Source organism: Hippocampus zosterae, chromosome 14, assembly GCF_025434085.1.
Source record: "Hippocampus zosterae strain Florida chromosome 14, ASM2543408v3, whole genome shotgun sequence".
NCBI lineage: Eukaryota > Metazoa > Chordata > Actinopteri > Syngnathiformes > Syngnathidae > Hippocampus > Hippocampus zosterae.
Genome location: NC_067464.1, coordinates 14224839 through 14239450, shown reverse-complemented (window position 1 = coordinate 14239450; position 14612 = coordinate 14224839). Strand labels below are relative to the sequence as shown.

Below are 14612 nucleotides of genomic sequence, written 5' to 3'. Positions count from 1 at the left end.
GCCTTTGACAGGAAAAATAGAAGGTCAGTCTGCTGTCTACTACTGAGGCAATGCCATAGTGTCTGTTTTCAAAGTCGACGTTGCCATCTCTTTTGAAAATGGAATTGATTAATGAATGAAATGAGACCTTTCGACACTCAATGCATTGGGATCGAAACATTGAGTTAGATGAATGATTACTTCGTGATTGATTGATTTATAGAGTTCAGTCAAATGTGTATCCAGTATCTACAGTCCAGAAGTCAGACTTTCACGCTAAACATCTTCATTGCGGACACTTTAAAATGACAAAGATGTCTCAATCGGCCCGGTTCCTCCTTTCTGCATGCTGTTTATCTTCTGCAGGAATGATAAAACCATATATGAAGTAGCTTAGGGCACACAGAATCATTTCCCCTCACTACAGGGTGCTTGTCAGAGTTAAGCATGCTTGCAGCTAACATCAAAAGTGATGAGACTGTTTTACAGTCGCATATATACTGTAGGGGCTGCAGAGTTACGGAGCACGGAACATTGCGGCTAATGTGCAATTAAATTAACAATTAGTAGTAATGTTTGTTTTTTGTTACATTTTTACATTGACACCTGGTGCTTTTACGACAGTTTGTTTTTGTCAGTCCTTCATTGACTCTATGCAGTGGGTGGAATAAAGTCTTCAGGCTCGCGTTGGCGACTCTCTGCTCAAGCAAGACCAAACCAACTCAGGAGTTGTAGAATCGAAAAAAAGGGAAGGAAAGAAAAAGAAGAACATAATATGACTACAAAACCTACATGGCTGTGGAACTCATGGAGCCCACTCTCAACCCTGGTGAAAATAATACTCAGCGTATGAGTCTTCCTTCCTCCACTTCATGCACACATACTTTTTGGCCATGCTGCTCTTATCATGTCCCAAGGGTCCTCGCTACAGACCTCTTAACCCCCCTTCTATGGCTGTCAGTAATTCTCTTCTCTTGGCCCGTCTGCTCTTCTCTCACTGTGCAGAGAAGCGTGTCGAAGCATCACCTTCGTTTCAAGGAAGTAGAAATCTCCTCCATGCAAATCAGTCAAAAACACCACTGAGGTAATTATCAGCTGAAACCTGAAGCTCCACTCTTACACTCAGCCCGGCTCCAGGTTGCATTTATGAATAAATAATTGAATGAAACCCAATTATTCTTAATTTCATTTCTTAGCGGCTGAAGTCATTTTGACCACCACGTTTGAGGGGAAACATCTGTTTGACAATTACCGCCATTCACAATGGCTCGACAAGAGCTGCATTTTTGGCGCAGCTGAAAAGTCTGTTTTGCACTACAACATTCCTCATTGCAGATTACCATCATGTGAAGTTTTGTTCCAAGTTTCATCCCTGATGTAACTCATGATGGAAGCAGCAGAATGAATACTGAAGTAGATACAACACTTAGTTGACAATTTACAAAAAAAAAAGTACCCTAACTAATCGAGAAAAGCTTCATCATGCAAGAAGACAGACAATGCCCCAAAGCACAACACCGACACAAAAAAAGACTTCATCAGGGGGAAAGCTCTTAGACTGGCCAAGTCAATAACCAGACATTAAGCCAATAGAGCCGAATGTTACCTCCTGAAGCGGAGACTAAAGGGAGAACCCCTCGGGATCAAATAAGAACTGAACGAGTTTGCAATGGAGGCATGGAAAAGAAGGCTCACAGGCCTGATGCAGTTACAGCAAGCCAGGGTTGCACCACCAAATATAAAATGTCATTCATCCATCCATCTATTTTTTGATCCGCTTATCCTCACAAGGGGCACGGGGAATGCTGGAGTTTATTCCGGCTGTCTTCGGGCAGTAGGCAGGGCACCCATAGATGGACAATCACATCTCGGGACAATTTAGGGTGTTCCATTAACCTGCCACGCATGTTTTTGGAATGTGGGAGGAAACTGGAGAACCCAGAGAAAACCCACGCAGGCATGGGGAGAACATGCAAACACCACACAGGGAGGCCGGATGCGGAATTGAACCCTGCACCTCCACACTCTGAGGGCGACACGCTCAAGAGGTAGAAACATTCTATCTCCATCATCTTAGGAACATCTCCATACTCTAGCCATTACTCGTTGATTGTGTGGCTCAAACACTTATTCACGCCTTCATAACCTCCCGCACAGTCTCTTGTGACTGAGCCCTGTCCGGAGGACCCGGCAAAACTCTAGACAGACTCCAATATGTCCAAAACTCAGCATCCAGAGTCCTCACCTGCACGAGACCCTGGCAATTAACATTAACTAAATTTACACAGAACATAGACATTGATATGGGCTGAGTGTAGGTTTGCTTGCTTACAACTGATGGTATTTACAACCAGTGAATACTTTTTATCGCTTAGTGCGTTTGCATAACTTGGCCAAACGGGGAACCCTGTCCTCAATCTGCATGGTTGTAATTTGCAACAATTCTTCGGCACACATAAACAAATGAGCATAAGCTTGACTCAACTCGACTTTATTAATAGAGCACTTTAAAACAACCACTGTTGCATACAAAGTGCCTGACAAGTACTTTCCCATCACAGTATCTTTTGCCTATTTTTAAAAGACCACCCAAGCACACTTAAAATTTCATTTATTTTCATTTGTTCAATTATTACATGTTGTTAAATTTGTGTTGGACATATCCAAGAAGTCCTGTTAACAGTTTTAGGAGGTACTTAGAAACCCACGCAGGCAGGTGAAGGTGAAGGGTCGTTGTGGGTCCTACTCAGAAAATGCCTTTATCGAAACTGGCGTGTTGATGCCGTGTCTCATGTGTTTGACCGTAGATGTGGGCCATTAAAGGCAAAGAAATATCACTTCACCCAAGCGATAAGAGAAATAAAAACAATAAATTAATAACACAAATACAGCAGACACCATAAAACACGAAAACAAAACAGAGTCTCATGCCAAATCAAGCTGTATAAAAAGTGGATGGATGCGAATAATCACATACTTCTTTTTGTGCGCTGGAATAATTCCCTGTTCTCCTTCCATTTTGATAGACTGGGCCAAAAAGTTGTTAAAAATCCTGCTGGATCTGAGCTTTTTTTCCTATAACTGGTTCTTTCCTCACAAACACTGTGGATTCAGAAATAGATGACAATTTAAAACAATTATGGCGTCAGAGTAATTTCAAGTGGCTTTGCCCCCTCTTAAAGCTAAAACCCCACAATTAGCAACTAGACAGGTCAACATAGAGCTTTGTGGAGCAGTAAAATGACCAGATCTGTACAACCATGAAGGTGCACAGACGCACACACACACACACACACACACACACACACACACACACACACACACACACGCACACACACACACACACACACACACACACACACACACACACAAATGGACTTTTGACATTTAACAAATTACAGGCGCAACATCGAAGCACTTGGCACACAGCATTCATGACGCACCCTGGAGGAGCATTTCCAGCAACGGGGATCATTTGAAGAAGGTGTGTGCCTCGATAGTTTCCAGCTAGGTAGTTTCAGAGTTAATAGCTGGCGGGGCGACTGCTCTGTACGGAGCATGGAAACGCAGCCGGAAGAAGGGGAAGCGAGCATGCTCGCCTAGCTACGTCAACGTGGATTTCGAACCTCGCTCCCATCAATCCATTTTACGAATCTATGTGCTACGCGAAACAAGATGGATGAACTTCTCACAAGGAACAACAAAGCCTTGCACATTCTGGCGTGTTCTGCTTAACCAAAACCTGGCTCAGCTACCAGTACCCGGACACCAGGCTTCACGTCCATGGCTTCCGTTTACACCGAGCGGACCGCGACACGGAACTATCATGGAAATAAAAACGGTGGTGGAATATGCTTCAATAGCAACAAGGAATGGGGCGCTGATGTCACAAATGTCAATACACACTGCAGCCCGGACTTGGGAGTCACTGTTTCTAAACTGTAAGACAGTTAAAATGAATACTGCTCAGAGCACCGAAGTACAGCAATAATAAATGCAATAAGTGTGACTGCAAAGTTAAGCTCCGATAAATTGGCCTGTCGATGACATCAGCCACAGTACACAAGGTTTGGACCAGGGATGGGCAACTTAAATGATGGAGAGGGCCACAATCTTTCATCAGCACTATCAGTGGGCCATATACGACTCCATACTTCTTAACCAGGTATTTCATTTTTAAGAGGGATGAAATATGTGCATGTTTTTAACATTTTTTAAAAAGTTTAATTTGACCTACCGATATGCAAATCAAGTCTCTATTTTGAAATATGTCACACATAAAATAAGGGCTGTTCAACAACAAGCAAATCCACATACAGCGGATTTTTCCCCCCTGTGATTTTATCCCTTGTGGATAAAAACTCCCATTCAAAAATTGCACAAAACTGCTAAACATGAAAACATTAAGTGCAAGAACACATTTTGTGGATTTTTTTTAAACATAAATCAACTCACACAAAGATTTTACTATATTAAAATGTTTTGGACTGCATGTCATTCAATAACTCACCTGTACGATGCAGTACAGTATTGGGCAGTTGACTTTATTTTGTAAAGGAGCCCATGTGCCGCATGTTGCCTATCCCTGGTCTGGATTGGTCTCCAATTGGAGGCCACAGACCATTTCCATGTCCGAATCCTTACTGCTTACTGGCTTCTTTTGCATTTTGGCAGTGGTGTCTACAACCACAGAAGCTTCTCAGGTGGTGCATCTCAACAAGGATTGTTATGTCTCCCGGCACTGTATCCATGGAGGAGATATCAGGAGACGTAGCGGGGGGCCCCAGGACAACAACCCACCAGCAGGGCTGCTCTCTGTCCCTTTGTGGGAGGAGGAACAGGATGAGCACTGCCGCAACCTTACAAAATGACATCCAGTGAGCCACTAATGTGCATGTTTCTACTCAAACTGTCAGATACGTACTCCGTACGTGAGAGCGTTACGAGGGCGCGACTCACAGCTCAATATGGTGCAGTCAGAGTGGCATTTTCCAGAGAACACCACAAATGGCAAATTTGCAACTGGTGCTCTGGGCTATTCATGGGTAGCAGTTGGTTGAAACGTCCCGGAGATATTTCTGCTGCGTGCAGCATCCACAAATATGACCGCTTTGGCGGTGGATGAATGAAGGACTGAGGAGGCATGTTTCTTGGAGGACCTCATAGACCCCCTCATTTTTTGTGGGGGAGGTGGGCGGGGAATTGAGCTACTGCAGTGAATTAAGTCTTCCACAATATCCAAATAGAACGTGAAGTGCGAACTGACAGAAGAACTTTCCGCGAAGAAGAACTTTGTATGATTACTGAAGATAAGAGTATCAACACTGTTATGTGGAGTGATTTAATGGCAATTTAATACGATTCATTTTGGAAATGATTGTGCCGTTGCTTTGACATGAAAAAATAGCATTGAAGAAACAATGGGTTTAGGAGAGAAAAGAAAACTCTAAACCAGGAAATGTTTACCGGTAATTTAGATTGTTAAGTTGCAGAATGTATTTACATTAATTACAGTTTTTGGAAGAATATTATGTACTGTAGTTTGTCTTTGACAGCAATTTTAACCATGCCCTCTTTGTCTCACATTCAGCCTGTTCACCTACAATAGGATCTGGTATTTGAGAGTACGGGGGACCCTGTTAATGACTAGACGGCCATCATAGCTGAGCGAGGCGAAGAGCCACGGATCGGCCGACGACCACTCAGCCGCATATACGCTGTCTTCATGCTCCTCGTAAGTGGACACCACACTGTCCTTCAGAGGCTCCTTGCATCTGCAACACAAGCACACACAGCACGTAAAGAAGCGGCACGCTGGAAAGATGAGACAAAATCTGTCATACCTAACACCAAATGGTCATGTGCAATCCTGCTGATATGATTCATTTCATCATGCGAGCACTGATTTCAGTCCATGTGAATCATGACGGGTAGTTGCAATTAGAAGGGCCTTCATATTCAATTTCAGTGCAAGTCTGTGTATATAGGCAACATGTCATGCATACCACATTTCAAATTTGGATTAAAAAAATAAAAATATTAAAGGAAGCAGTTTGCTTTAAACTTCAATGATCAAATGTCTTGATCGAGTGTGCCTTGTTCATCCTTGTATCCTTGTATTGTTAATGATTTGTCATAATTATAATGTACGACGCATGTTACCGCACCTCCATCTATTTGTAAGGGATTATTTGCGGATTCACAATCACATTCATTTAATATCACAAACAATTAAACGGATAATTCATTACATCAAGGCCAAGCTATTGCTTGCGTTCTTGCTTCAGTGGTTCAGTGCAATTGTGTCGAACTAAAGAGATGCACTGCACAGTTTGGAGGGGTTACAGTGGATATAAAACAACTGCGCATACCCGTTCAAAGGCCGGGTTTATGTGACTTAAAACAATAAGAACAAGATGAATAATTTCACATTTTTTTCCACCATTAAATTATACTATGACCGAGAAAATTGAGTTGAAAATGTTGTCATGACATCTTACAGCAGAATGGTTCACATAACATTTTCACATGTGTGGCCTCAATATTCAAACGTGTCAAGCTGGATGAAAGGCACCAAACAATTTTATTGGCAATTAAATCATGGAATCATGGAAGACAAAGTGAGGGGATATAAAATGAGTGGGTGATGAGGCTCTGAGCGAGGGCCAGGTCATTCACACGTTGGGGAGTTTTATGTTTGTAGTTGGTGATTTACCGGCGTGCTCTCCAAACAGCCACACCGTGTTGTTGACAGTGAACTGCAGCTTAAAAAAAGTATTTTGCCTCATTGTAGCTGCTTTCGTCTCTATTTCTGAATGCCATCCGTTTCACACATCATCTGAGCTTTGCTGTTGTTGTAACATGCCCTGGTACATGTTTGGCACAATGTATCTTCATGAAAGTTCTTATATGACGTCACAGTTACGAGTACCGTATTTTCCTAAAAGGCGCACCCTTCCATTTTCTTAAAAAATGTGCATGGTTACTACGGTAATATGTCAACACCAAAATGGCTCCTTGCTAGAGACATGCTTACAATGGAGAGTTCAAACTTAAGGCGATCAGGTTACGCAGTTGAACACGGAAACAGAAAGTTCAATGTTAACGGGTCAATGTTATAACTTTCTGTTGGTTAAGTGAACTGTGTCACTGCTTTATTAAATAAGTTTTACTGACATCTGATCGTTCTGTAGCAACACCACTCAACAGCTAAGCTATCTTATCTGTTGCCGTTTGTTCAAAGCTTCTTTGATCTGTGACGTGGGTTGTGTCTGCGCTGATTGGTTGAACCACGTGCGTACTGCTGGTACTCACGCGCGCACAGCCGAGAGCAGCGGACTATGGACTGCTGAGGCGCGCTTGCACAGCGCTTGCTGCTGTGGCATCGCTACGGTTGTGTTGGTATTTCCTTGAGCATAGCTCCATCTAGTGGATGCATTGTAGATTGCATCTTATAGTGCGGTGCGTCCAATGTATGAAAAAAAATTACAAAATAGGCCATTCATTGAAGGTGCGCCTCATAATCCAGTGCACCTTTTAGTGTGGAAAATACGGTACTAATACAGAATGTCGGTCACATCCCTGAACACCTCCCTTTCTGTTGTTTCCAAACACGCGGGTAGCGCCTCCACAGTCTCACTGGTAGATCTTTTTGATGCATTTACAACAGGTTTGCATAGCTTCCACCTCTGTCTGTATGGGAGCAGGTGGACCAACACATGATCTGAAAGTCCGAGGCTGAAGCATGGCAGAGCACACAGTAGTGATCTAAAAGGGTCTTCCTCTCTGGCAAGGCATTTAATTAACTTTTCGTACTTGGGTAGAACATGGCTTAGATCTCCCTTGTTAGAGTCACTGAGTACAATTACCAGGGAGGCCAGGAAAGTCCCTGCTGGAAAGTCCCTGCTTGTTTAATTTCTCATGAATTGCAATAAAAACATCTTCTGACTGACACATGTTACTCTTACTTATCCTCCTGGGGGTTGTCCTCCCCGTCGCTGAGATCCTCATCATCCACCAAATGGCCAAATGGCTCAGAGGAGATCGAAACCATGTTGGAGAGGATGAGGCGGCTGTCACTGCTGGCTGTCAAGACCAGCTGGTCGTGGCTATGGTTATATCGGACGCTCCAAACCCTACGAGCAAACATGAATAGTCAGTATTTAACAAAAGCAACCACAAAAAAAGTGTGACAATGCATGGACAAAAGTATTGAGACAGCATATTCGATGGAAGGACCACGGTCGATATCTGGCCAGAAATGTCCTTGTGCAATAGTTAAAAAGCTCACATACGTCCAAGTTGTACTGTGTTGTAACGTTATCCCTTTCCAGGTAACGGGTAGAAACAAGCCACTTTTCCTGATTGAGCCCCGACTGGCAGAGATTATCTTCACCTTGCATCGCGGAGAGAGACATAATTTGGCCAAAGATAGCATTGCATCAACTGCATGTAATTTGGGATTGCAGACACAAGTGTGAAACAGTAGACAGAAAAAAATGTCATTACCTCATTCATTTCTTTCATTTCCACACATGCACGGATGCATAAGGACAGCGCAAAAGCAGCATCTTTTGTATCTCTATTTCACACCATCGTTCACAAGCAAAACCGTGTTGAAAATGCACCATTCTCACAGCGGTAATCAGAAGAAAATAAATAAATAAATACAATACAGCATGTACATCCCAATGTGGTGCCGAAACATTTGCTATCTTAAAGTTGAGGTCCTACGTGGTTCAATCATTATGATAACTTTTCCCGATGTTTCCCTTGATGTCTCTGAATCCAATTATTTATGATACATAGACACTAGCTCATTCCAATCTTATCCATTTTTCTATCACTCCATTTGTAAGTGCCTTTCTCTCCCATGCTACTTTTTAATCTCTTTCTACCTCTCTCTGTGCTTGTGTCCCTCATTCCCTTCATCTCTGTCAGCTAGGGCACAGCTCAAACGTGCTGCCGCTGTCCCCTCACAGGGAGGGATTGAGGGATCTCCATGCTGTTGACGGAAAATCAGCTATTTCTCTCTCGTCTCAAATCAGCTTCCCACGCAAATACAGTACCCTTAAAAAACCCAGACGCCCTTTCCTACTTGTGCTCATTAAACGAGCTATGCAGGTATATCACACTCACAGAAACAGCCATGACATGACTAGAGATATTTACACATACATATAGTATGCACAAACACAATAGAAGACTGTTAGACAAATGATAAAAATAAATAAAGTGGAGACAAATCTTAGATGCCAACACATGCCTGTCACTGATTAAAAGTAGATGAAATCTGCAGCAATCTGTCTTTATAGGATATGTTAGCCAAATATATCTTTCTTTTGAGAAGATGCGTTATCTGTGTGTGTGAGTGTGTGTGTATATGCCTTAATCATGCAGGAGTGGTGTGATTCAGGAGAAGCTTGGTTAAACTCCAGACACGCACACATCTTTTAATCTTACACAGGAGAGGGTCTCTCTCTCTCTATCTCTCTCGCACACGCACACGCACACGCACACTGCATTTTCACACTGCTGCAGTACACCGTGTTCAGCTCTTGGCAGTGCCTGCAGCTTCACAGAGCAGAGGCTGTGCTGAAGCAGGACAGAGGCGCATTGGGCCGACAACGGTTAAACCTTTGCTGTCAAAAGGAGTAACTGCCTATTTAAAATGTAATTAGCGTATAACTACATTTTATTGCACCAGAAGTACTTAGGGCATTCAATTATTTAGGAGATAAAGCCATTAATAAAATAAGACACCAACCAACAGTGGCGCAGAGGAGTTTTCATTGTCCTCGGCGTAGTTTCTGCATTCTCCAAGAAAATTAAAAAACAGACAAACAAATAAAAAATGTAATTGTATGTTTTTGGGCAATTGAGTTTTCATGAATTTATCTGTTATTTTCTCTCTGTTATCAACCTCAAGCTCGGTTACGGTCATCTTCAAGTTCAAAATGGTCATATTGTACAATTTAAAAAAATAAAACAGTCTTCGGAGTTCAAGCCAAAATCAGATTACACGAGCAGACAGTGTACCTTATTACGTCCCTAATTCAAATCAAGTTGGGGCATTGGGTTAATCAGAACAAAAAACAGAATGCAATCATTTGCAAATCATGTTCAACCGATATTTAGTTAACTGCTAAACTTATTACCGTAATAAAAGTAAGCAGTAATTAATGAACTGGTTAAGTTCTAAATGTATTATTTCATTATTAAATATTTAGCTGTGTAAGCAGTGATTAAGTGTTGAGTTAGTGGATATGAAATCCATATCGGCTGCAGAAGAACTTTTTTTTGTACAGCCATTTGTAAATAATGTTTTTTTTTTCCGCCTAAGAACATGATGATTTCCACGGCAGCAATTCAAAATGCACTCACTAGTTATAAAACAATAACACCCATGAACTGTAAACACCTCTCATGTCCCAGTAGGCCTAATTCATCAAAATGAGATCCCAGAATGCTCTCCAAATGACATTCAACTACGACTACGCTCGATTATGTTGGCTTTTCAGAGCTTAACATCAGGATCTTACTGGGATTGTCCATCAAAATTGTTGGCCATGCAAAAATGAGGAGTTGAGGGAAGACAGTGAGTCACAGTGAGTCTCAGGGACACACTGTGGTGGTGACATACCTGTAGTTCAAGGACAAAGCCGTTTTCGACACACGCCCTGACAGATAGACACACGTCCATTTACAAACACATGCATGTTCGGACACACGCAGTCTACCCACCAGTGTGAGTGCTCCTCCAGAGTTTTGATGGGTTCCTGGATGTTGCGAACATCCCAGAATTTAACCTTGCAGTCGTCTCCGCAGCTGGCCAAGTAATACTGCCTGTTTGGGTTGAAGTCAAGGTCGCGCACGAGCTGGCCATGAGCGTTATCGATGCAGTAAATCTGACTGAGAGGAGGGAGAAAGAGAGACAGATTTGAGAAAAAAAAACATCTGAAAAGTTTGGGCAAAGTGACATTTGAAGGTAAAGATGAAACGATAGAGAAATAAGAGGGAATGCCTATGAAGAGCAAATTTTAAAATGATATGGAAAAAATGGGGGTGGGGGATAGTGGATTTAAAAGAACAATAAAAACAGAGAGAGAATGATTCACACTGTCCAGACAGTCCCGAGTGTGAATCTGTCAACCAAGGCCAGGCCCAATAAAGAAGCTGACATCCAGGGTTGGTTTATTATAAAGGCAACTACACAGCCTTGAGTTCCTGCTAGTTCGAAGTTAATATAATGACATGACAATGGAACAGGGAAGCTCTGCATTGTGTCTGCGTCCATCTTCATGGTCACATTCTACTTCTTCACACACTTTTGTCTACTGTGCTACTGAAACGGAACATTTGAAATACATAGGCCTTATTCACTGTCCCATCACTGTCCGCTGAAAGAGATCAATTCAATGACAAAGGCAATTACTGGTACAATACCAGGAATTGTATTGGGACTACGGATACAGATCTTGAAGTGCATGCAAGCAAAAGTGACAGAGTGAAAAGGGTTAGTGTTATTGAGGGAGATCTCAATCGCGAGATGCATTTGGCTACTGCCTATATGTATGCTGCCTATATGTATGCTATGTTATTTTGCGGAATACTACAGAGGCATACTGCTGCCACACCAGAAAAAAGGTTCAATATCACAATATCCAAGTTTCATGTTTTTACATAAGTTTCCATCCATCCATTTTCAATGCCAAATCAAGCTAAATGGTGCTAAGCTTGGTTTCCGCATTTGGCAGAACAGTAGAAATAGGTTGCGGCGCATAGACCAAAACATAGGAAAATACAATTGTTGATGGCGGAGTATTGACTGAGTTAACTGTATTTTCCTTCTTTGGGACAACCAAATGCAATGTTGCCACAGAATGTCACTAAAATTTAATGCTGGTTTGTTATTGTGTACTTTTTTCGAGATATGAGCATGCCGGTTGTTTGTCTTTCCATCCATTCACACAAACAGACAAACAACCATTCAATCTATTGCAAATAAAACATTTTTAGGTGACATTTTCTGAAGTATATTAAATAATAGGTAGTTTAATAATGGAATGGAAGATGCTCACGACAGCTCTTACTCCTCCTTTAAGCAGGGATGAATAAAACAAACAGGCCACCACAACAAAAAGCAAACTTTATATCTTCAAAACCATTTCCTCTCCAGGCTCGCCTAATAAAGATCAGCTCGGCTGGGTTATGTTCAGCAGAGTGGAAAGCCTCAAGTGTTATGGCCCAGCTGGATGCCAACAGCAGATAGCTAGCTAGCTCGTCACCCCTCTGATCACATTAGGCAATTAACATGCTAATTAAAAATCTCATTAAAATAAGGGCGGTATAAGAGAATGACCCGGGGCAAACTGCTGGGCTTCAATTAGGTCAAGACAGCTAGAAGCTTTTGTGTGCCTCTGCGACAAAATGTTTAATAACAAGTAGAGGGGAGAGTGAATATGCATTATTCAAGCTATGGACTATGCAGCACGTCTGCAAATTAAGCATAGACTTAAACAATGATCCCTGTCAAAAGCTCAGTTGTCATTTAGGTTTTATAGGCATACGACACATTTTCTAGATTCCAAAAATGCTTTGCGCTCAAATTATTGGAATTTCTTAGGCATATGTTGAATATTTAATGCATTCAGAGAAATAAAAGCAGCATGGATACGTTGATTTGAGATTTATGCTCTTACCAATGAATTGTCACTATGCAGATGTAATGTATTCTAGAAAGAAAGGGAATTATTTGATCGTAGCTCGCACACTTTATTTTTCCATTTTCAAACAGCAATTGAAAATCAAACATTCTAAAAGTGACTATGACTGTTGTTTCTTTTTTTAATTTAAAAATCATGATTCAATTGTCGGGTCACATCAAAAATCCAAAACGGCAGAAAAGGCCACAAGAGTTAGCTTGATTTTCATCTTGAATTGCTTTTGACAGGGAGGTTTAGGGGAACGACATAGGTTAACACCTGCATATTGCTTTTCAAGGGAAATGCTAAGCTTCTTTCTTAGCTGTCGTGGCACGTGGCTCACCGTTTCATATGTTCAAAAGAGACTGCTGTCAAGATCATTGTCTGTATTCCGTCAACATTTCAAAAGGCACCTGTAGAAGGTAAACCTGCAAAAGCATTAGGACTGCTTCCTGGGGTTTCATGTCATTTCCTTTACATTTTTATTTATTGTTAATTTTCATCCATCCATACATCGATTTTCAACACCTCTCATCTCAAATAGGGTCGCGGGGAGTTGTTGGAGCCTATCCCAGCTGACTTTGGGCAGAAGACAGACTACACCCTGAACCGGTTGCCAGTCAGTTGCGAGGCGCATATAGACAAAAATGGCCATTCACAGTTGTTAATTATATCAGATCCAAGTGATTTCTGTGACCACTGGAGGGTTTTCCTTTGTTCACAGAAGGATACCGATCATTTTATCAACATTTTGTGTCAGTGTTCCTCGCTGCTGATATGAATCTACCATATTGGCCCAAATATAAGACGGCGCTGATTATAAGACGACCCCCTTTTTTTCAAGCCTCAAGTTTGAAAAAATACTTTTTGAACACCAAATTATTTTTTATGCAGAAAATAATTACAGTACATCTGAAACAAAAGATTTTAACAATACATTTGAGAGAAAAAGCATGTTATTTAGCCTCATTCAAATCGAAAGTGCAATCACATTGGTAAATGAATGGCTTCTGGTTTTTGAAATGTAAATTACATCATAACTTCTCAGCTGCCGGTTAACCTGGCCGATCTTTGACCACCTTTTCTCCAGATTGTCACTACGTTTCTCCAGTTTCTGTTATCTCTTCTATTATTTCCTTCTCTTTTCATTCTTACAGCTTTTTTTTTCTTCTTCGTGCTACCGCTATTTTTATTTTTATTCTTCGTGGCAGGGGTTCACTTTGGCCTGGGGAGTCAAGTTCAGCATACGCTTCAATGATATCTGGCGCCGTCTAGCGTTGTGGTATAATGTCTAGACCCCGAATATAAGACGACACCCACTTTTTCAGTCTTATTTCAATGCAAAAAACACTGTCTTATATTCGGGCCAATACGGTACATTGCAATTATGTGTATTTATGACCCCTTTTTTTGTGCTAATTTTCAACTTATTTGCACAATTACACTAGCTGAGTCAGGATTTTAAAACTATCCGTAACAATCAGAATTACGGGCTTCACAAGTTAGCGTTCAGTGATTTCCCGGACCAAATGTGGACAATCTGTAAATGTTAGCAGCCCCGCAAATCGTAATCGTCTGTCAGAAACAAAAGAGCTTCTACCTTAGAGCTGACTTGAAACTTCAGTTTTACTTAAAGTACCAATTTCATGTTTAATTTTGAACCTGAGGAACATGATTTATTCACAGGGTTCCCTCTCCTGTGTAAAAGCTGTGACCCTGGGCTCAAGGGTGGCCAGTGTTTAACCCATTCCAGCGTGGAATGGAACGTGCCTGCCATGTGAAAAGGAAATGGAGCAGGAAATTGGGTTAGTTTTGCCTTTTCCCTCTCCAGTGTCACAAAGCAATCCCCACTACACACACATCAATACAAAGCAACACGCTCAGGCATCCACTCCCTAGGCTCCAGCTAATAGTGGAGAGACCTGGGAC

The 14612-nt window shown here is 41.7% G+C and overlaps 1 protein-coding gene across 1 annotated transcript in view; it reads right to left on the bottom strand.

Annotated features, from left to right (window-relative positions):
- Positions 1–2454: 2454 nt before the first annotated feature.
- The window catches only part of eipr1 (EARP complex and GARP complex interacting protein 1), a 39373-nt gene continuing 27215 nt past the window's right edge, over positions 2455–14612 (bottom strand). The window contains exons 7-9 of the mRNA XM_052086697.1: positions 10723–10890; positions 7947–8114; positions 2455–5753 (exon numbers count right to left, since the gene is read on the bottom strand). Coding sequence (XP_051942657.1) covers positions 5579–5753; positions 7947–8114; positions 10723–10890 — 511 coding nt within the window. The 3' untranslated portion in view covers positions 2455–5578. The remainder of the gene's footprint in view (positions 5754–7946; positions 8115–10722; positions 10891–14612) is intronic.